This window comes from Nothobranchius furzeri, chromosome 4 (genome assembly GCF_043380555.1).
Source record: "Nothobranchius furzeri strain GRZ-AD chromosome 4, NfurGRZ-RIMD1, whole genome shotgun sequence".
Classification (NCBI taxonomy): domain Eukaryota; kingdom Metazoa; phylum Chordata; class Actinopteri; order Cyprinodontiformes; family Nothobranchiidae; genus Nothobranchius; species Nothobranchius furzeri.
In genome coordinates, this window is record NC_091744.1 from 79,617,242 (window position 1) to 79,641,898 (window position 24,657).

At 41.3% G+C, this 24,657-nt stretch overlaps 1 protein-coding gene across 1 annotated transcript in view; it reads left to right on the plus strand.

Annotated features, from left to right (window-relative positions):
- The window catches only part of LOC107389090 (protein arginine N-methyltransferase 8-B), a 32,629-nt gene extending 8,243 nt beyond the window's left edge, over positions 1–24,386 (plus strand). Inside the window, exons 4-10 of the mRNA XM_015964985.3 lie at positions 13,126–13,189; positions 14,094–14,236; positions 15,674–15,761; positions 17,288–17,403; positions 19,938–20,088; positions 21,993–22,114; positions 22,487–24,386. Coding sequence (XP_015820471.1) covers positions 13,126–13,189; positions 14,094–14,236; positions 15,674–15,761; positions 17,288–17,403; positions 19,938–20,088; positions 21,993–22,114; positions 22,487–22,570 — 768 coding nt within the window. The 3' untranslated portion in view covers positions 22,571–24,386. The remainder of the gene's footprint in view (positions 1–13,125; positions 13,190–14,093; positions 14,237–15,673; positions 15,762–17,287; positions 17,404–19,937; positions 20,089–21,992; positions 22,115–22,486) is intronic.
- Positions 24,387–24,657: the final 271 nt, after the last annotated feature.

Consider the following 24,657-nt stretch of genomic DNA (forward strand, 5'->3'; position numbering starts at 1 on the left):
ACATTTATATATACAGTTCATGTATTTTTTTGCAGTTTAGATGTGAGTCCCTCCCTATCTTTAATAAGTAAAAAATTCATGCTAAATAAAGAGCAAGACCTTGTAACACATGTGTAACACATGCATGGAAATTAAGAGCCACTGCATGCTTTTCAAGTGCTTTTCGACATCTTAAATGTATGAAACAAAACTGAAACTCTAAGTTAACGCTAAAATAACAATGGCATTGCCATCTTATGCTCCTTACTTGCTGAATTTATTTTAACTTGTAAATCAGAGGTTAACAGCATGACTAGAGGGGAGATACGATATCTGGGCTAAATTAGAAACACCGTGTCCCTGGAAAAAGGACAAGCCTGAGTCCAACAGAATGACGACAGTGACAGAAACTCTTCCTGACACTAATGAGATGTGTGAAGGTGTACCTCTGATAACACACCTTCAGGCTACTGTATTCCCGATGAAGTGTGATTCTGATGGACACACGGCTAATGGCTACTCCTTTCCTCTGAGATCTGGGCAGAGATGAGGACTAACTGCCAACCGGAAGAATCACGATCGAAACCTAATTATCACATACCATCACAGAGTAATTTAGACACACTGAGGTCTGCAAATGCAACCGTATTCACCCACCTGGTCCAAAATGAGTTTGGCTGATTGTGTTGGTGGTCAGTTGCTTATTGACCAGTCCTCTACTGACTGTGAGTGGAGGAGTACAGCAGGCCAGCTTCAGGGAGGCTGTGGTGATACATCCTGCTGCTGCGGGAAAACCGTCGACAGATATACTGGACAATTCGTGTCCATAGGCTCCAATTGTAAGTTTTTGTGCCAAAATGGGAGGTGGCCACCACCGCCATTTTGACCGTGTCACAGGTTCCGTCAAGCCCAGACAATTCCATAAAAGGGAAAAGAGGTGGAGCTGAGGGTGAGGCTGTAAGGCTGGGATCAAATGGCGACACCAGTGGCGGCTGGTGAAAAATATTTTTGGTGGGGCTGCCATTCCTACCCTTTGATTTTCTTGTCAGCAATTGGACGACTGGTCTCGTCCCGTTTGGGCGATTGAAACACAGCCCACAGCCTCCACCGCTCGGCAGAGCTCGGCAGAGACCGGCAGAGACCAATATAGAAATATATATATATATGATTTATTTTTGTTACAAAACACACAATTAACTTAGAATATGTGATTATTGTTAATTTTATTTATTTATTTATTTATTTAAATAAAAATTAAAAACATTGGGGAAACTGGGAGGGCGGCGCCCTATCGCCCTCTACTGGCCAGCCGCCACTGGACGACACCCGTCGAACTGAAGCGATATAGCTACAAGCTAACCCAAAGCTAACGCGGAGGTGGGAGCTAAGCTAACGGAGGTAGCTACCTAGCTACAACCAGAGTTAACTGCACAACACCGGAGCTTCTGAGTCAGAGATGCGCCGGGCTGACCGCTGGATAAAACTGGGTGGAACACAGACAGACAGGCGCTGCAATCAGAGATGCGCCGAGCTGCTGCTGAGGGGAGGGGACCATACCGATAGTCAGGACCCAGCTCCACTAGGGCTGGGCGGATCAATCTAAAATATCGATAGAATCGATCTAACGTTGGTATTGAGTATTTATTAGACACCAACGTGATGATTTCAATTCAGTTTCTTCTAGCCTGGCAAGCCATGACGTACTCACCGCTACAGATGTTGGTCAACGAGGCAGTCCACCAAACTCCGTCAAAGGTGATGCTGGGCCTTTCGCTGGAGCTATCTGCAGTCACGTGGGTCTGATGCTCATCAATTATTCAGAATTTTAGGCATTTAATACACTTAAACAGAAGAGTGACAAAACAATCCCCCCTACAGTTGACATGAGTGTAAACTAGATCTATTAAACCAAAAACATGTTTTGGAACCAGGCTGTAAACATGTTTATTTCTGCTGTTGAAATTGGTATTTTTAACATGGGAGTCAATGAGGATTTGCTAACTTCTGACATCAGCCCCTAGTGGAAGAGAGTGGAACTGCAATGTTTGTCACTTCCTGTTTTGCTTCATATCCAGACTCGAATTATGGGGGCTTGGGGAAAACGGTTGTCCTCTGCATTAAAGAAACAGGCCAGTTTGTGCTACGATGAGACATTTACAAGATGAACTTTATAAGTTTTTCAGTATTTCAGTAATAGTTAACAGTTAAGTTAAAGTCCCATTAGCGCGCACGCGCACACACACGCGCGCGCGCACACACACACACACACACACACACACACACACACACACACCGTGTGTGTGTGTGTGATATTTATCCGCATTTGACCCATCCCCGGATTGGGGGGGGGGGGGGGGGGGGGGGTTAAGCAACAGACACCGTCACACTTGAGAACCATTTGGTGGTTTAACCCCCCAATTCAACCTGAGTATCAAAAGGGGGAAGCACTGGGTCTGGGTTTTATTTTTTGTGTTTTTAAGTCTTTTAACCGGGATTTGAACCCCGATCTCCCAGTCTCAGGGCAGACATTCACAACACTCTAGCCCACTGAGCTAGTATAAACAGATATATCAGGGAAATATGAAGCATGTTGAATCAAATTCTGGAAACTAGGAGTGTTCTGATCAATTTGTTTTGCCTCCACTGATACCAAAAAACAGAAGAAAGGAGGAAACTCACACCGCAGCTCTAGGGAACTGAAAAACCCAGCTTTTGCAACCAGACAGTCGTCCAGTGCAATAAATCTTGACTGTGATCTTTTTGCTTCCTGCAGGCAACTTATCTCACGTTTTTAACCTATCTTTTAGTGAAATACCCAATATGCACACATAACAAGAGGCTGTTGCACTGCCTCTACTGTCCAGGTTAAATACGTCCAAATTGCATCTCACTCTTCTGAGGACACACATTAGCTCTGCATTAGCCAGCTAGCTAGCAAACAGCTTAATGTTATGTTGACTCAAATCACCATCTGTCGTGAATTGCGTAATAGTCCGGCGTGAATATTCTTGTAATGGAACTCGCTAAAATTAAAACTAAGCCTGTTATTTTGTTTGAAAACTTCTGTTTCTGGGTGAATTTAAAAGGTCATGCTTCTTTTCCACCCGATTTCGATATTTTGAAATTCTCATATTCGAGCCCAATGTCCGATCGCGTTATTTGTCCGGATATTTGTTAATTTAGTCAAAGAATCTGAGAAACGTGAGACAACTTTGAGAGGTTTTGAATTAATTTAGGATAAACCGCAAACAAATTGAAGCATCGTTAACTTTTACTTATTTAAAGTTTATGATGTTATCAAATCTTTTTGTAATTTACTTCCAACCGTGGCAACTATTTTGGATAAGAAGTCTTACCAGGCTTGAGTATGGATGTTGCTTTGTGCATACACCTTTGTAGGCTCCCCCTGAAGTGTGAATCTGTAATTAAAACAAAAACTAAAGCAATTATTTCAGGGCTAATAAAAGAAAAAGGAAACAGAAAGAAAATACAAATGAGAGAAAACAGAAAAGGAAGGCAGTGGGTAAGCTTAAGAAAAAATGTTTAAATTATTCAAAAATGAATAAAGAATAAAGCCAACTTTAGGTGTTTGAAATTCTGCTGGGCTCAGTGGTTACTTGCAGCAAGCTCTAATCTTAACCTTAATTACTTTGAATTAAGAACCTCTGGCAGCACTTTGGTGACTCTAATAGACGAATTTCTCTATTTAAGCGATTTCCCCTTCATATTTTTTTCCCCTACAGCTTCTCTATTTTCAGCACGACTCCAGGGCATCTCCTGCAAAGCCAAATTAACCTCTGTGCGTGATGTCGTCTGATAATCCACCCCTTGCTAGTTGCCTGCTGCTGTCAGGCACGCAAGTCGTGTACATGCTCGGAGTTATAAAAGCTCACTTGCTGCTCTCAGATGCTGCAGAAAGAGAAAATAAAAGCCTCACGTTGTTTTTTCACACACTTAAGGTTGATTGGTTGGATCTCATTCCTTTTCCATATTGTGTGAATTTGCAGAGACTTGTTTCCATGTTTCATCACGCAATCATTTAAATAAGCCACCTATTAAAACTTGTATCAGTTAGGTCAGGTTCATTTGCATGCATGTTGTGTTTTCATCAGAACCAGAATTTTAACAATCTACAGATCATCTTAAATAAATGTTCTTTTTAATTATATGGATTTCTGCAGTATTGGAATGCTTCAAAAACAAAAACTCCCCAAAAAAATTTTAATTAAAAAGTAAAAAACAAACAGAATTCTTTCAGTTGCTCCAAGCTTCTGGTGCAATAAGAGACAACACATTACTGTCAGACAGTGTTTGGTTTAGTATTAAACCTAAGAAGGGACAAGCAGCAGACTGCATGGTGGAGAATGATATGCTTGAGGAAGTGATGCATTGTTTGCAAATTAGTGCTGTTTTTGTCTGAGCCCATAAAAAAATAGCACTTCTGTCTCTCTCAGCTCACCTGAAAAGCTTTGGCTCCAGAGCTAGCGACACTAACAGACTTAGTAAGATCAATAAGAAGGCTGGCTCTGTTGGTCCCAGAGTGGACACCTTGGAGACTGTGGTGGAGATGAGGATGCTGAATAAACTTTTATCCATCATGGACAACAACCAGCACCCCCTCCATCCCACAGTAGACAGACAGAGAAGCACATTCTCACAGGCTGCTACAGCTCCGCTGTCAAAGGAAAAGACACAGGAAGTCGTTCCTACAATTTGCCGTCACATTGTACAATAGCAATAACTAAACTTTAGTTCATAATATGCAGTCAGTATGCTTTTCATGTTTTATACTGCTATTGTGTTTAACTGTCTTAATGTGCTGCAACACTGCAATTCCCCAGCCTGGGATCAATAAAGTGGTGAAGAAATAAGAAAGAAGAAGAAGAAGAAGAAAGAAGAAAAAAAGAAGAAGAAGAAGAAAGAAGAAGAAAAAGAAGAAGAAGAAAGAATGAAATGAGAGGTTTGCATGTTTGTCCATGCAACTAATCAGGTGCAATGTAAAAAAAGAATTACACAGTTTGACCAAAAATCCTCCCTTTTTGGGGCCTAATCCTCTGAGTCACAATTTACACAGATGTTGGCTATATTTTTTAAAATCTTAGCTGGAAGCCAGCTCTCATCACCAACATCACCAACAATAAGCTAGGAGCTGTGTGTGAATCAAAAAGCGGTTTTAGGTGAAAGGTCGTCACAATCTTTGATAAAGATTTAAATAAATCTAAAAATCACAAGTTGGGCAAGATCGGGTCTCAATTCAGATCCCTGAGGGCCACTAACCTGATCTGGATGAGACAATTCACAATATTCTGAATACGAGAAAACCCTGGACGGGGGATTAAAGTGAATCTGGTTAAACATTTAAAACACAGAATATTTTCCTCTAAGAACAAGATTAAACAATGATTTAGATGTTTTAAAAATGCCAGAGCCAAATGATGAAAGGGCCTGCATCATACCATTTCACACCTACATATTACAGTTGGCACAGTTGAGATGTCAAAATGAGTTGCCCAATAAGATTCATGGACTCAATGAAAACCCATTAAGTTCTACAGAAAAATTTTAAATAACTCATATTTAAATCTGTTGTGTTAAATCTGTGAAACGTTTAACAGTGATGGGATTTGTGGCTCTTTCATGGGAGCCGTTCATTATTCTGTCGTTTACCTCAAAGAGCCGTTAGAAAGACTGGCTCCTTTGAACGAAGTGAAGCCAAGAGAGTGGTGGGGGTGGGGGGTTGTAGTATCAGGAGCAACGTCTTCCCACATAGATATGTATATAAACACGCGTTTACAACACAATCACATAGATATGTATATAAACACGCGTTTACAACACAATCACATAGATATGTATATAAACACGTGTTTACAACACAATCACATAGATATGTATATAAACACGTGTTTATTTACATATCTATGGTTCCTCCTACATCCGTTGAGCGGGTGAGTTTGACCGACTTCCGGGGAGGTTTGATAAGATGAACGGCTCTCTACGGGGACTCGGCTCTCATTCAAAAAATTTGATTCGTTCGTGAACATCACATCACTAACATTTAAGCTATTCAGGAAAGTAGGCTCTGAAGCCTATGGTAATATATGGACCTTTCGCTAGAGGTTAGAGGTGAAATGTCGGCGAAATCTTCGTTTTACCACGGGCATCGGGATAGCGATGCTCTGCCACAGGGCTACCTACACGTCTGAAACAAACACTTGGTCACACCTCGTCATTTTTCGACGCTTAAGGTGCGAGAATGTGTTGGACAGAAACAGAGGAGCAGGAAGAAGTGAGAACGTACTGAGAACCTGAAAAAGCAGCACACTCAGCTGGAGGTAATCAGAGTTTAGATGGGTGAGCTGAATGCTGATGAGGGACAAGTGTGAGTAGAACAGAACCAAGGAGAACGCAACAGGTTGAGAGGGAATAAAACTGAGGAAAAGTGAATTTCATAATTTAATTTTTTCTCATTGATATTATGAAATATAATAAATCTGCCTGTTTGTGTAGGTGCACAATATCAAAGTAATGTAAACATGACCGTTTAGACAAGAACTGAAAACTGGTCACAATAATATGGATCGACGGTGGCACAGGAGTTAAGAGCTCGCCCCGTAATCGGAAGGTTGCAGGTTCGAGCCCCGCTCAGTCTGTCGCTGTCGTTGTGTCCTTGGGCAAGACACTTAACCCACGTTGCCTGCTGGTGGTGGTCGGAGGGACCGGTGGCGCCAGTGCTCGGCAGCCTCGCCTCTGTCAGTGCGCCCCAGGGCAGCTGTGGCTACATTGTAGCTCATCCCCACCAGTGTGTGACTGTGTGTGTGAATGGGTGAATTGTGTTGCAAAGCGCCTTGAGGGGTTCCAGGCCTCCGCAGTGGGCTCAGCTATCTTCAGCTGATGACTGTAACAGATTTCTCCACAGTTTGAAAACAAGGTGCTGAATATGAGATCCAGCATTCCACCAGCCCTCGCCCCCTCAGGAGGGGAGGCCCCCCAGTGCTCCGAGTCTTTCACCTCCTCCTCCCCAATTACACTAAATGACTTAACCTCAATAATCAGTCAGATGAAACTCTCATCATGCTCTTCAGATATCTTAACTCCCTCTGTTTTAGTCGGGTCCCTTGGCGCTATCAGTCCATCTCTGTTGACTATAATCAACAGCTCACTGAGCCAAGGCTGTGTTCCATCTTACTTTAAAAATGCAGTAGTGACTCCTCTCTTAAAGAAACCCAACCTTGACGCCAGCTCCACCAGTAACTTTAGGCCCATTTCTAAGCTACCTTTCATCAGCAAAGTACTTGAGAAGGTTGTTGAAACTCAACTCAGATCCTGGTTTTCTAAGTCAAAGATCTCTGACCCCTTCCAATCTGGCTTTCTGAAGCAGCACTCAACTGAGACTGCTCTAGTAAGGGTGCATAATGACCTCCTGATGGCTGCTGATGCAGGGAAATGCTCTGTCATGGTCCTGCTAGACCTCAGTGCAGCTTTTGACACTGTAGACCACAACGTTCTACTAAACAGGTTAAAGGCCCTGGCTGGGATTTCAGGTTCTGCTCTAGACTGGCTCTCTTCCAATCTCACTAACAGAACATTCACAGTGAAGTCCGAAACCTTCTCTTCAGATACTGCCTCTCTAACATGTGGGGTCCCACAAGGTTCAGTTCTAGGGCCTCTATTCGCATTCTATATTCTTCCCCTAGCTGGCATCATTCAGTCTTTCCCAGACATCTCCTACCACATCTACGCTGATGATATTCAGCTCTATATGTCCTTTATGCCACACCAGTTGGACAGGCTGGCCACACTTGTACTCTGCCTGACCCAGATCAGTAACTGGCTGTCTAGCAACTTTCTTGTCCTCTATGCTAACAAGACAGAGACCCTGATCGCTGCACCCCCGGAACTTCAGCCAAAAATCGAGCAAGAAATTGCCTCTTTCTGCCCATCAGCCAAGGCCAACATTAGAAACCTGGGAGTTATTTTTGATCCAGCTTTAAGTTTAGACTCACGTCAAAACCATCTCCCGCTCCTGTTTCTTTCAACTGAGAAACATTTCAAAAGTCCATAAACTGGTTTCTACTGCAGATATGGAAAAAAATCATCCATGCCTTTGTGTCATCACGCTTAGACTACGGTAACGCTCTTTTTACTGGTCTCAGCAAAACCTCCCTGTCACGCCTTCAAGCCATCCAAAATGCAGCAGCCAGACTCCTAACCAAATCCAGCAGACGAGCTCACATCACTCCAGTTTTACAGTCCCTCCACTGGCTCCCGATAGAATATAGAATTCAGTTTAAAGTTTTAGTCCTGACCTATAGAGCTCTTAACAACCAGGCTCCAAGCTACCTATCTGAGCTTTTATCCCCACACACCACCTCTCGGAACCTCAGATCCACATCTGAAAACCTCCTGGCTGCTCCTCGAACCAGACTGAAAACCAAAGGGGACAGGGCCTTTCAGACTATTGCACCCAGACTTTGGAACAGTCTACCTTCAAACCTCCGTCTCTCTAACACTGTAGAGGTCTTTAAAAATCATCTAAAAACTCACCTTTTCATCCAGGCGTTCCCTCCCTAAATGTTTCAAAAAGATGGCTTTGTTCGGGTTCACAACTTCACTTTGTTTATACTCCTGATTTAATTTTCTACGTTTATCACTGCTATTGTTTTTTCTGATGTTTTTATTGGTTAGAGGTATTTGCCCTGATCTTTATCATGTTGTACAGCGCTTTGATTTATATCTGTGCATAGGCGTCATTTTAACCGGGGACGCCGGGGACATGTCCCCGGCAAAATTTGTGATTGGCAGCTGTGTCCCCCCCCCACTTTCAAAAAAGCCTGCTGATGAGGATTTTTGTTTTACCAGCTCAGATCTTATACCGGGGGTCGGCAACCTGTTCCCATCAAAGAGCCATTATTACCCGTTTCCCACAGTAATGAAAACACTGGGAGCCACAGCAGCGCAGCGTTGTGGGCGGGGCCTACCCTCAGACAGCAGAGAGCTGCTCACAACAGGTGACAGCAGCCGGTACCATGGGCGTCGCACCCGTGGGGGATTCAACACCCACACTTTTCCAGCTGTTTTGCTCACCTCCACACCAGTCTGGTTTCTTTAGGTCGCACTCACTCTGTTTGCCTCGTCTCCTTCTTCACCTCCCCTATTCTGACAGCCGATGTCGGGTTCAAGGAGAGCAGGAGAGAGAGGGACGGAAGAGCTCGACTGAATTCATAATTTTACATCTTGACATTAGCTGTACAAAGTCTGAGTTTGATCAAGTGAAGAACAATAATTTGCAGAGGTTTATAACAGGCACAGCGCCAGGTTTTCATTTTTGGGTGGGCCACGGTAATTCTGGACGGACCTTAATAAGCAGAGACTTAAGTGAAGCAGGCAGGTCGCGCTAGAAAATCTCGTTTAAAAACACGTCATAAATGTGTTCCCCCGTCATTTTTATTTCTAAAATATGAAGTAAAAACTCACAATTTAATTTTCATTCATTTGTCATTAATATGTAGTCTACACCTGTGCGTTAAGTGGACCATCTTCCAGCATCCAGCCCACCTCTCCAAATGCGTAAAATGTGCATCACAGCCACTAGGCGCACCGTGCGCACTGTCAGCTGATCAGCCCAGACAAGAGCAGAGCAAATAGAGAAAGAATAGAGGATAATTGTGTCTGGATGTGGATGGAGATTACATTTTACAGCAGCCTGATCATCATCTAAATACGTAAACCATCACCTGTCTTCTAGTCCACGCTATCAGCATTATGTTAATTGGTGTGTGTGTGTGTGTGTGTGTGTGTGTGTGTGTGTTTTCCACATCAAACACTGGTCTAACCAACCAGACCAGCGTGTCCAGTAACATATTAATGTTACAATTAAACAGTTTCACTTCATGTAGGCTAGGAACATTTCACCTGCCGTAGCCCGACCGCTTCTGCTCCACATAAACTTTGTGCGTGATCAAATGTCTCTACAGGTGCTTTCTGAGCTGAAGAGGCGATTCTGCCTCAGACTGGATGCGTCATGCGTCTCCATATTAGAGACGGGAACAAGCGCTGTTCAGCCAAAGTTTAATAATTTCATAAAAATAAATTTTTTCCAAGTGACACATCCCTCAGAGAGACCGGGTTTCCAGACCGCTTCAGTGGGAGGAAATCAACCAACATCCTTGAGTTTATCCGTCAAAATAAACAGTCAAATGGAAATATCTGTAACCTGTCATTTAACTGTTTTGCCTTCTTGTGAAGATTGTTGCAAAGAGAAACAATTAAACCTGATTAACCCCAGAGCCACGCGCACTGCGCTGTACTGACTGTAAGTGAGGGGAAACGATTTAATCGGATCCTTTTCTTTTCAGCATGGTTTAATGTAAAGTTTCATTCAGTACAAACTTTAGTTGTACCAATATAACGAGACAGAGCCTGGATTTGTATTCTGAACAGTTTAAACATGTTTAAAACGGAGACGTGCGTGACGCGTCTAAAATTCGTACCTGCTCCGCTCTTATGGAAATTAAACTAACAAGATGAATAACATGAACTTATTTTAGGCACAGACAACATCCCCCACACTATTGAAAAGCTTGCAACGCGCCTGGTCGCTCGTGTACGTCAAAGTTATCTGTAAGAAGATAATCAATAAAACGATTAAATAAAGTGGATCCAGAAGCTGTAGCCCGTCTCTGCCTTCAATTTTTGGTATTTTTCACCCTGTTGATGGTTTTACTGAGCAGGTGCCACTTTTGTCATACGTTTCTTTTTAAAACGTGTTTAGACTGTTCAGAATACAAATCCAGGCTCTGTCACGTTTGATTGTTGTAATTAAACTTTGTAGGTGGGGAAGGCCAGAAAGCAGCTCAGAAGCGCATGATTACGCACAAGCGTGACGCGTCAACCCGGTCTCACAGTACGACCGGGTTGGACCTGTTCAGGTTTACAGACAATCTTTACATTTAGAATTGGCATACAGATGTAAAATTAATGCAGTAAAATATAAAGCATTTTATTTAAATATCCATTCATTATTTTAAAAGTACAGAGAGCCACATCAGATGGATGGAAGAGCCGCGGGTTGCCGACCGCTGTGCTAGCCTACTTTATTGTCCCCAGCAATTTTTAAGCCCCACTCAAGTGTATGGTTATTGTCCCCAGCAATTCTGAAAATAAACTGACGCCCTTGTATCTGTGAAAGGCACTATATAAATAAACTTTTACTTTTACTTTTATATCAAATACAGGCCATTTTTACCATGGATCACTTAAATATGAAACCCTAATTTTAAGTCAAACATTTGGAGAAAATGCTATGAAGGTTTAGATATTCACACATCTAAACAGGCTGTTATGTGTGGAGCTGTGGGTAGAAGGGTTTTCACCTTGCTTTGGAACATCTGTAACAGACCTCAGGACAATGAGCCGCTTGTTCCAGAGTGTTTGACCCTAGCAGCGAGCAGCAGATCTGGTCAAATTTGGATCTAATTATGGAAACCGATGAAGGCATCTAATGACCTGAGCAACCTCATCTGGTTAAAGCCAAGGAGGTCCTCTGCCGCAGGGCCAGGTGCTTTAATAATGAGTACGATGTAGTTCTGAACACAAGTCAACAATGAAATCTGTAATGGTGTGTTTAAAATAATCCTGGAAATTATTTTAACTACTAGATCAGAATTATTTGACTATTGTTGTGGAGTCAAATCAACATCTAGAGTTCAAATTTTAAAGCAGTCCTGGTGATTACAGTAGGGTGGCTTTAAAAACAAGATTTTAACAGAGTTTGAGAAACTAGGAATTATGTGAGCAAATAATTCTCATATTTTAGGAATCATGACAAAATATAAAATGTAAAGCTAGAGGATAAAATCTGTCACTATCACTAAATTCAGGTTTTAATTTCTTGAATGGATGTTAGATCTGCAAAAAGTGCCCAAGTTTTATTGTCAAACACAGTGAAATCCATGATTTGCTTACGTTGCTTCAAATATTCAACAAATAGCTGGGCAGTGAATGTATCATGTATACGTTTGTGACTTGATATTTTTAATGATACATGCCCAAGCAGGAGTGTGCAGATCCAATCAAAAATGGGCTGAGATTCCAGCCTTGAGGGATCCCAAGAGAGTTTTATTTTGCTAATATGAAGGTTGCAATATTAGATCTTAAGTACCACAAGACAAACTGTTTAAAATGGTAATCAGGCCGAGTTTCTCAGAGAATCACTCAATTTGGTCAGCTTTCTGGCTGCACGTAACACGCATGAAACCACGTTTCTGCAAATCATAGTTTTATAATCAATACCATGTTTAACCAGCTGTTAATATGTAATATTATAGGACTACTTTATACCAAAGTATACAAATGGATATTAGTCTGTACCTATTTATTATACGTATTAGATTGTTTTGTTTTTAGCAACAGGGAGATAACAGCACATTTCTGAGAAAAAAAATGGAGATCTGAATAATTTTTTGAAGGGTTTCATTCTAGCTTCTCCTGTTGCACCAATATTTACACTGATATCTTTATATTGCATGTCTCAGGCATGAAGTGTGTCACTCCGCACTGAAATATTCAATAAATGGATCTGTCAAACCTTCATACAGCATTAAATAGTTGTGTACAAAGTCAGGAAGTGATGGAGTAACTGATATTTCTGCTTCGTGGTAGTTGACCCTGCCTTTAGGTGTGTGTGTGTGTGTGTGTGTGTGTGTGTGTGTGTGTGTGTGTGTGTGTGTGTGTGTGTGTGTGTGTGTGTGTGTGTGTGTGTGTGTGCGTGTGCGTGTGCGTGTGCGTGTGTGTGCGTGTGCGTGTGCGTGTGCGTGTGCGTGTGTCTTTCATGCTGACCAGACTGAGTTGACTTCTTCTAATAATAATTTTTCGTAAAATCCTTTCGGAATGCCATCTTCAGCTGCCCGAAAGGCTCCAACTCTGTTTTTTATTACTATTATTTACTTTTGCTTTGTGCTAAAGTTCTTTTGCTCCAGTTTAATACTGTGATCAAAGCTTTTTTCCCACAACATGTACCTCAGCAGTTCAAGTCACAGATTTTGTTATTGTACACATTTTGTTGCTGAATTTGAATTTTGCGTATATACAGTTTGTCATAATGAGTATATATATTCTGCACATTTTGAATTTTTTTTCTTCCAGATTGAATGCTCCAGTATATCCGAGTACTCAGAGAAGATCATCAAATCCAATCATCTTGACAACGGTAAGAGCTACAGCTGCTCCTCTGCTTCGGTGACTCAGCACTTTATGAACACAAGAGAAGTTGTAGCCATGACGGCGAGTGAAGAAAGGCAAACAGAAAGAGATAAGTTTAGTGGAGGAAATCATGAATATAGTCACACCACCATGCATTTTCTTATGTCTTCTGTTACGGTTGCCAGTCTGGCCAGGGAAGAGCAGGAGCCAGAATCACCCAGCTATAGTGAATCAGCCTTCTTTTGCATCTTCTTTTGCAGAATTGCATCCAAGTGTTTGACTTCAAAGCATGTGACTTTTAAAAGTCTTGTAAAAAAACACATTTCCCTCAGAGCGCTCTAAGCTACACACCTTTAAAAAGAAAAACTCCTCCATAAACTGTCTCGTCAGCAAACTGTCCAATCTGTAAATCCGTGAATACCAAATATGCTCCAGTAATTTAGAAATGTATTACCACTATTTGCTGTCAACAATGAATAAGCAGGAAGCAATCAGCACTCCCTGTATGAAAAAAGAGAATCATTTCACACGTCATTCTGACAGGCGCTCTGTATCGCCACAAAAACTCTTCAGTAACTTCTTCCCAAAATAAAACAAACAAAAGTAAAGTCAGTTCAGCTCCAGCAGAGCAAAGAACCAGACCTCTGTTGTGATGCCCGGCTGGGCCGGATTCCACCAGAACACAGTGGCTGTCATGGCAGCACATGATGTGTGAACTAAAGCATCACTCTAGGCTTCTTTTGCTCTGCTAATTTCTTATTTTAGAAACAAACTAACAAAATCTGAATATATTTGCATTTTTTTAAGATTACTGGAGACAAAAACTACTAAGTGTCAAATATTTTACTAAACGTAATTAAAAAAATTTAAGCTTTAATGATGCAGATTAATACGTTTGTTGCATGTTTCAGTCATCACCATTTTCAAAGGAAAGGTGGAGGAGGTGGAACTTCCTGTGGAGAAGGTCGACATCATCATATCCGAGTGGATGGGCTACTGCCTCTTCTACGAGTCCATGCTCAACACGGTCATCTTTGCCAGAGACAAGTGGCTGGTAGGACACACGGATCATGTTTGTGTGGAAGATTTAGGCCTAGTCCACACGTAGCCGGGTTTTTTAAAAAACGAATATCCGCCCCTCCAAAAACTTGCATCCACACCACCTCATTAAAAAAAAAAAACTCTGTCCACACGTACCCGGATAAATATGTTGTTAAGGACATGCCAGACCTGTAGGCGGCAGTACTTCCTCCGTTCTTAACCTCGTCCTTCGTCTGTGGTCTTCCACAAGGAGCAGTAATTCCGCTTGCAAACACAAACAAGCAGAAAGCGCTTGGACAATTGATAAAGCGAGCGCAGCTCTGAGGGCATCCATGCTGTCGGCTAGTGTAAACACAGGTCGCACACGTGATGTCAGCATTTTTTTGTCGCGGAAAGTGACGTTGCGGACCTTAAAACTCCGGTTTTGTCCGTCCACACGCAGACACCCAAAACGGAGAAAACGCAGATCTTCACTTTGGCCGGAGTTTTTAAAAAGATCCGTTTTCGTGTGAAAAAACTCCGTTTTCGTGTGGATGACAGGCCAAAACGTAGAAAAATATCTACGTTTTGGCAGATCCCCGGCTACGTGTGGACAGGGCCTTAGTCTTGATACGTCATGCAGTAACAGACAAGCTCATTTAGATAAAATCACTCAAAAGAAAGTTTCTTTTTCCTTCCTCAGAAAAACGTTTAAGAGCACATTGTAAATTCTCCCCAGTTTAACTTTTATAAGTGATAAATTACTTTCTGTAATTTACTGTGAGTGATTTCATGGGTAGGAATAGAATGGAAAAAGTCAAGGAATTAAAAGCTTCAAACTGAAAGCCCTCATGAAGCACTTTCTGCTTTAAATGCATCGTTTCACATCCACTCTTCTCTGCAGAGACAGAGCTTTTAGGGAAGTAAAGATGAACATTCGCATCTTAAAACTCTAAAATAAACTCTAAAATTAAAAACATAACTTCCTGTTGCACAGTGAGTTACTTTTACAAATAAGCATGTCAACATGCCACATGGCACACACGTTATGCAGATTTTACGTGTACATGTGATTTTGTGAAGTGGTATTTTATGTCTCACTAAACACTCGTGTCCACACACACTTTGCTGAAACTTTGCAGCAGAGATTAAAAGTATATGCAACATTTTTTTATTTTTATAACTGTGACAAATGTAAACAGGGAAAACACTGAACTTTTAATCAAGTATTATTCAAATCTGAAGCAGTCATCAGTCATGAGTTTTGCTTCATTATCCTGTAATTGAAGCCTGGTTGAGGCGTGGGTCACACATTTTATTTTGTTATGATAGGGCACATATTTAAAAGATCCAAGGTTAGAGAAACACAGTTGATTTAATTAGATTCTTTGCGGGGGAATAATCTGTTGTTGGGATGTAAAATCTTGCTTTTAAGGTTATTCCAAATGATTTGTCTCATTATTCCTAACAGAAACCTGGTGGACTGATGTTTCCCGACCGGGCCTCTCTGTATGTGCTGGCCATAGAGGACAGGCAGTACAAAGACTTCAAAATACATTGTAAGCACATTTCTATTCTATAATGGCCACAGAGGAAAATATTCAACTCTATATGTTCAGAAAAAAAAACATTAAAACACTGGTAAAACTTTTGTCAAAAAAAAAAATTAAAAGTTGATGAATACATTAAATTTTTATTTTTGCCCCTTCTGTGTGTCCAGCTCACTTGTGCTGTATTGATTTTTCTCTTTGGTGGTTCAAACAAAAATAAAAATTGTCACACCCTGTCCTGTCTCCCCTTATGGTTTAGTCATGTGTCTCTTTTAACTGCTCCCACCTGCCTCTCGTTTTCCAATCACCCAAGTTCCCAACCCTCTGGTATTTAAACCCCTTCAGTTCTTTGTCTCGTGTTGGATCATTGTTTCTATGTCCTGCCTGCTTCAGATTAAAGTTCTTGTTAAACGTTCCTACCTGTCTGCCTCACCCCGTTTGGATCCTCACCTCATCTCCGCTTTGCTCACCGGCACGTTAGTGACAAAACTACGGGATGACTAATGAATGGCTGCTAAAATGTGTCTACACCTCCGTATCACCCCAGGGCACATTCACACTCAAGCTCTCCAGCACGACTAATAATTCAGTTATTCTTCTGGCACGAGACCAAGGGGCAGTGCTTGACATCATGGGTCAACAAGCCTCCCCATCACTCATCCCACTCTAAACCTTTCTGGAGGACTGTGGGCGATGTTTCGCTTGTGGACATAAAGCGCAGATGACATTAGACTCACAAAAACAACAACAACAATAGCCGAAAGGGCTCCAACTCACACTCCCCCACACGTGGGAAATTATACAACCTGGGTGCACCAAGTAAATCAAAGAGAAAGTCAGAAAGTGCTAGTTTGATGCACTGCAGTTTTCTTAACAAGTCTGTAAAGTTCATTTTGGTCGCTCTGGGATGCACATTTTGACTGCAAACTTGTTTGTTGCCCCTGGCGAGAGCCCCAGAAGACCTTACAGCTGACTTAGAAGTGGCTCTCTGAAGGATCTCAGCATTCTGAGTACATCCAGTGATTGTTGCCGCTTCTCTCGGCTGCACACGCTCTTAGACAAGTGGGAGGCAAGAAATGCAAATACGCCATATAACGAAAGCCCCGGGGGGATTTGTGACCTGCTCATCATCGCCAGTTCTCCTAAGTGCTCAAGTTGTTCTCCCCTTTCAGGTCAGGACAGAGATGTTTGCTCACACATTATCCTAAGAAGCTGAATGAATAATGCATGTGATGATTTAGCCAAGGATGTGCGAGGCAAAAATCAAGTTTGACTTCAAGAGAACACATGATAACAAAGCAGTGCCAAAGCCAATGTGACTTTTCATCCGTCACAATAAAAGTCCTCCCGAAATGTTGGGAGGTGTATCTGCTGGGTGTAGATCAGACTATCCTCAGATGGTTTTTGGGTAATTCTCTGATTCAGAAACTGTCTCTTTAAAGTAAAAACTGAATGGAAATGAGAACTTGGAACATGGGTGGCAAATTTCATGTATTCATTTGAAGAAAAACTAATTATGGTTTTTTTCTTACCAGGGTGGGAGAACGTGTATGGTTTTGACATGACATGCATTCGTAATGTTGCCATGAAGGAGCCCCTGGTGGATGTGGTGGACCCAAAACAGGTGGTGACCAACTCCTGCCTGGTCAAGGTCAGCACGGTCACAAACTACTCCGGTTTCCACGGATTATTTTTTTTTACTTGGGTAACAACAAATCGCAGCCAAGCTCAACTGTACAGCCATAGGAAAGCAAAAGAGTGTTTGTAGTAGTGTTTTCATTAAAATTACACGACATTTAGCTGCTAATCTTGCACTGTAAAGGGCATTAAAGGTTTTGCTAATATAATGTGCCGAGCCTCAGGCTAACATGCCTATGATAAGAAATTAGCTGATGGGAAACAACAGGCTTTAAAAAAGTTGGTCCTACACTGTGTTGGAATTCTTTCTTTCAATGTTTAGGCAACACAGCTTTATTTATGTAGCAGATGTCACGCACAGAGGCAATTCAATGTGCTTTCCAGTAGCATGAACAGCAATAACGTTAAAATCAACATGACAGAAAATACAATTTAAAAGTTAAAAAGAAACAGTTTTGTGTAGCATAGTGGCCAAAAGCAGCTTAAGAATATAGAAAATACATTTACAGGGTTAATTTAGAAGCCATTCCAAATTGTTTTTTTTATTGTAAAATGGCATAACCTTTGGTGTATCAGCACAAACACCACGTCAAAAAAATGTGTCCAACTTTACCTAAATGCAATGGGTCTCTGTACTGCCCCTATAAATACTTCAAAAGTGAAAAAAAACTCTTTTCTGTCAGTGTTTGGTTTTAGGAATGATGTGCCTAAAATAAGCTATTTAGAAAATCCCTGTTTGTGATGTCACAGACGGGGGAATTAGAATAGAAACACATCTCACGTACAAAAGACCTGCTGCTAGAGCAGCGGCTCTACTCTGAGTGCCTCCCAGATATCGGAACATCTCGGCAGCCTAAGCGGGGATGGGTGGGCGTGGCCACCTCCTGCTCGTTTTCTTAAGGTCATGAAAAGCCCTCAGATGGTTCATTCTGGAAGGTGCTAAAACTGTCAATAATACAGCTGCTTAAACCACGTTGTGAGAGGGATTTTGTGCAAGAACTTCATGAACATGTTTTGTGAACCACAATAACTTTAGAAAAGAAATCATAAAGATGACCCATTTTGGAAAACTGACCTTCTGCACATCGTGCTTTCATGTGGGACTCTACGACCTAAAAGGAAAAAAAAACACTGTCCACCTGTTTCCTGTCCGTGATTGGTTTTAGGAATGAATTAGCCATTTTTAAAAAGGCCTCCATTTGTGATGTCACAAATGGAGAAAGTTAGCATTGAACCAACTTTTGTAACCAAGAGAGCTGCTGCTGAACGAGCAGCAGTTCTACTCCGAGCCCCTTCCAGGAGCTTCTCAGCTTATAGCAGCCTGAGAAGAGAGGTGGGAGAGGCTAGCTACAACTTGCTGTCTTGCCCTGAAACGACTCATTCTGGAAGGCACTGAAACTTAAAGGGGGAAAAAACTGTCAGTCAATGGAGGGATTTTGACTATAACTGTTAAAACATTTATGTCTCATCTTAGTAGAAAGCTAAACAGTTTGTTATTCATTATCATGTAAAATATGTTAGTGTTACATAAATGTTGCAGCCCTGATTTATTTGTAAAGTAAAGCAGATATTATGCAGAACATTTGGTCTAGCATAACTAAATCAGTGCCGTTATTGGAGGGCCCTGCAGGAGGCTGGAATGAGTATGACCTTGGTGTGTGCGGCGCGCTCTCGCTGTGTGAATTACACTCATCAGGGCCGGTGTGCCACGCATGACAATAGCAGCCCGTCTCATCACCCTGATTGCGCAGCTTGTCATGGCGCCCTTCCTAATGACTGACATTGATAACAGGGCTCTGTCCCATTTTACCTCTGCCCCAGTGGAAGCACACCTGGGACATTGTACCTGATGTGTATTTCTGTAAAAATAAAAATAGAACTCTGCAGAAATATCAGTTATGAACATTGGAAAAAGGATGATTTCATAGAGAAAGAGACAGCAGAGTCTGAGCATCTGCTGAGGAAATTCTGACTGCAGTCTTCAAATGAATCTTTACATTCAAGTTACAGCTGAGCTGCTTTACACGCCAGACTTTGCTATTAAAGCTCTGCTTTAAACTTCAACAGCAGCACTGAGGGGGGATTATTACCAAATCTAATTGTGAATAAAACAACTTTAGCAGTTTTTGTTCGACTGTGACTGTAAATGAGCATTTATTGATCTTTTAAACTCGAAACAAGACTTTTACCAGAGCAAACATTTGATGTATCTGGCTCAAAGGAGGAGCATCTCTTCTAGAAGCAATGATATATAAAACAGGATCATGACAGCACTAACTGTGGGATCATTGCGCCTCAGAGGTTTGATATGCACTGTAAACTCTTTGTTATGCTCTCATATTTCAGTAAGATGGTTTGCACGAGTCTAAGATCTCTGTCCATTTCAAACAGACCCACGGGACTGCTCTTGCAGTCCTGCACTTTACTTTTGCAGATGGAGACTTTGCTGCACATCTCAGTGTTCCTTTGTTGACACGAGTGATGCAATGCAAGTGATTTCAACAGAAACCTGACTCGTAGCTTTTGTTTTTGTCTCTATCGTTTCAGGAGGTGGACATTTACACAGTGAAGCCTGAAGACCTCTCATTCTCCTCGGCCTTTTGCTTACAAATCCAGAGAAACGACTATATTCATGCACTAGTTACGTACTTCCACATTGAGTTCACAAAGTGTCACAAAAAGACTGGGTTCTCCACAGGTGAATGTGCTTTTCTTCACACTGCAGGGGCCTGTGATGCTCATGATTTATATCATCAATTAACAATCAGCTGACATCTAAAGGCCTGTTTCATCCAATTAGGAGGTTCTTTCTTGTAAATTTGCCACATGTTCAGACTTCACAGAATGTTTGCAAATTTAGGATTTAACAATCTCTGTGAACATTGACCTGTTTATAAACTTAAGAATTTTATCTTGAAACATCCAAGTTTTTCGCTTGCAGATTCATCATTTAACATTTAATCTTTATTCTCTTGCAAAGTTTTTCAATATGACACACCAGCCTTTTTAAGGGTTTTCTTAGAGTTTTACCCCTTCACCCGGCTCAGGTTTGATGCTTTTAATCCACAGTGACCCTAATTTGCCTTTGGAACGTTTAAAAAAATAGGAAATGTCCTATTATTTTTAGAAAGCTGCCACATAGCTCATACTGGGGCTTCTTTTATGTTGATCCAAACACTCCACAGCAGCTGGTGAGAGGGCAAGACAAAACCAGAGTGTGACTGCCCTCTAGTGGTGTTACAGCAAACCATTTCCATTGGTAAATGCAAACTGGTGCAAAAGAAAAAAAAAAAGAAATATGCAAACTAGAGTTTAGTTCATGAAGCGACTCACTTCAGGACTAGAGGTTTATGTTTGATGTGAATTTAGGTTTGTAATCATGTTATTTTGAAGTCTGCTACAACAGGCGGTCATCAGCATTTCTGAAGTGTTGCACAATTTCATCACAATAATAATAATAATAATGCATTGAACTTATAAAGCGCTTTTCAAGACCCCCAAAGACGCTTTCACACACTCACATTCACACACTGCTAGTGATGGTAAGCTACTTGTAGCCACAGCCGCCCTGGGGAGGTCTGACAGAGGCGAGGCTGCCATTTGGCGCCGTCGACCCCTCTGACCACCACTAACACAGGCAAGTTGGGTGAAGTGTCTTGCCCAAGGACTCAACAGCAGGATACCCCTGGCGGGAGCTGGAATCGAACCCATGACCCTCCGATCATGAGGCAACCTGCTCTACCACCTGAGCTACTGCTGCCCCAAATGAGTTAATATTTTGGTTTTATTGACAGAAATAATATCAGCCTCTTCTTTTTATCAAGGACAACCTGAGGACCTTTCATTTTTGACACAAGGATGTAATTTTTTATGACTTTGGTTTTCCCCAAACTTCCCTCCTGCAAATTTATCAGTCAGGCACGTTTGCCAGTATCAGACCTGTGAATTCAGCTGACAAAAACTAAGATACAAATAACTACTTGCACACAAATGCAAGCACTTCTAACCCGAGGCAAAAATAAATAAAATAAAATAAAAAAGCCCAGAATAAGTCAAAGATTTCATTTCACAGCCATCAGTCGAAAAGCCATGTCATCTGCTGCATTAGCATGAGAAGCAGAGCTCGTTCGTCAGAGTCTTTGTTGAAGCGGGCCCAAAACCCAGAGCCAAGCCTATCCCACTGACAGGCCCATTTATCTAAGAACTCAAAGAGCTCGTCTACAAAAGCCTAAATTTGTCTTAAGAAAACTAGAAGCTGGATTTAGGAGACGGACTTTTCTGACCTCATCCAAGTCACACACATTTGTTTGGTGTCACAGCTTGCCTGACGCACAATATCACACAAACAGACCAGAAGATGTGGGGATGAAGGACGAAAACCATCAAACCTTTTAACTGCGTCTGTGTTGAATTGGCCTCAATGTTTTTTGTAAATGAAACCTGCGAGTTTTCAGGTCAGAAAAACGCAAAGATCCAGTCCGTCTTGAACTGCACGTCTTTATCCAGATTTTACCTGCATCAATAAATTATCTTTTAGACATATTTGGTGGAGTGTTCGAGTTGACAGAATTGCTGCTGTAAACGTTTCTTTGTGCATTCCAGCTCCCGACGCTCCGTACACCCACTGGAAGCAGACTGTGTTTTACATGGAAGACTATTTAACGGTACGAAGAGGAGAAGAAATCACTGGCACCGTCGCTATGAAGCCCAACGAGAAAAATATTGTGAGTTTTTCACCAAAAACAACTCATGCAGTTTGTGATTTGACTCATTCCCTTACCGATCTGCCCTAAGAAGACGGTTTTCTCCTCAGAGCTGTGCAGCAGCCAAGCAGCCGGCTGTACGGCTCTTGACTTGATTAAACAACTCATTTTGCAGGTGACCTTGACAGCGTCCTCCCCTCCCCTTAAAGTAACAGAGAAGCAGCTTTTGATTTTTCTTGTTGTCTGACACAAACATTGTTTATCAAGCGCCTTGTCCTGCTGACAGGTCATCTGATTGGTCTCGCTGGTCTTCATACACGCTGCTGTTTGATCAATTGTTGCCCTGATTTAACAGAAATATCTTCTGTCTTGTCCCCCTCTGTTCACCCCCAGCGTGACTTGGACTTTACTTTTGAACTGGATTTCAAAGGGCAGCTGTGTGAAGCAGCAATATCTCACGACTACAAGATGCGTTGAATTGGAAGGTGGCGCGCCGCCTGAGTTCGAGACCAGAGCATCGAGGGGAGAAGGATCCACGGCGGGATGTGAGAGGGTCAGACAGAGGTGGCCACATCGATTCTATCAATAATCTCATTTCGTTAAATACTGACAAGGGGATGTCACTTCTGCAGACTGTTAATAAATCTGAATGTACTATCCATAAAAACTGATCAAAAGCCTTTCTAATGGTGATGAATGTTGCCGTGTATTGATGTGTGTGTAAAAAGTTAAGCTGCAGTGTGGTCATGTTTTATTCAGCAACCGATAACCACAATAATTGACTGGACTTTAAGTATTTGCTCCAGATTTCTTCTGTTTTTCCCATTTTTGGGTCTCACATTTAAAACTTTCAGAGCTTGATTTTATTTTTCTGCATGAACAGCCTGTTAAAGGTCAAAGTTCAGACATTTTCCTTCAGGATAATCAGGTAGAAGTGGCCCAGATCCACTAACAGCAAATCAGCCCCATACCAATACACTACCACCACCATGCTTGGCTGCTGGAAGGATGACTGAGATGTGCATCTTCTAAAAATCTTACTTTATGTCATCAGACCACACAGGTCTTTGTGTCTTAGCCTTGCAACTCACACATATTACCCATCTGCTGTCTCATTCTTATTGCGATCATGAGCTCTGACCTTTAGAAGTAAACAAGTAAGGCCCACAGTGCTTTAGAATGTGCTCTTGGTTATTTTGTTACTGAATTTCATTTGAAGGGGAGTACGTAGCTTTTTGAGATCTTTTAGCCCACTTCATGTCGTCAAACTGGCTCTATTAAAACCATTTTGTCCACAGATCTGGCAGTAATCAGGCCCAGGTAGGAAACTGGACTCAACTTCCCAAATATTGAGTTCATCACAGTTAAAATGACTTTTTTTCCACACATTGCCAGATTGATAACAAATAAATTCATCTTTTGAAAATTACAATTTGTATTTTCTCAAGTTGTTTTTTGTGTTTGAATTAAAAATTTCTTCACAAGTTTAAAATATTTAAATGTGACAAAAAGTGAAAACAGAAATCTGTAAGAAAATAAATATGTCCCGCAGCGCTGCTGATCTTAGTGAATTATGAAATTAAATGTTTTGTGTATTTCTGATGACCAATTGTTTTTCGACATTCTGTATTGGGTGGACGACACAATCTGAATAATACAAATACACTCGGACATAGATAATGTACTGTAATGAATGACCGATTTAAAGTGTTTCATTAGCAACAGTGAAAACTAACAGTAAGTAAACACCACAGCCAAGGACAAACAAATGTATAATACAAAAAATAATGTTTCTGTTGTCTGTATGCTTATTTTTTGTGAGAAATATAAAGTGTGAAAACTGTCAGCTGGAGCTGTGATGTTTTCTGGTCAGTTACATCATGTTACTTCATCCTGAAGCCCATGACCTAGTCTTCATGTGTCTTCGTTATTTTGTGTCTAAACTCATTGAAGTTGTCGCTTTTGTACCATAAATACTTATTAGACCTTTATTCAAACAATGTGGAGCTTTATTTATTTATAAGAACAATTTTTAAATAATTTGTATCCTTGCAATAAGTCCCTCCATCTTTATTTTTCCTAAAAAAAGATTTGGATGATAGGATTATTATTTCCATATATTCAACATTTTAATAAACTATTTTTAATCAAAACCTGAAAAAAATATCTGATTTTCAGCTAACAGAAGCGAGAGCCAACAGGATAATGGTTTCTAGCAGCGTGATGTCGAACACACACACTTTGATCATTTCTTTGATCTTGTGTATTTTACCCGCTCCAGGGTTGTTGACAAGACAGAAATTCTGTCCTTCAGCTATGCATGACTCATGTACCCTTAGTGCCTGCGTGCACCCCAGCTGGGGGAAAGTCTAGCAGCAAACTTCATTCCCCATTCATCAATAAATATCCTCAAGCTGCACATCTAGAAAAAAAACAGCAGATCCTTGGCTACAAGGCCACAAAACCCTTCTTTACATGCTCCAAACAACTAAAACTAGAATAAAATAAATCTTGAGAAGTCACTCTTCATACAGAACCACTGTGAGAAAGTTTTGGCTACATTT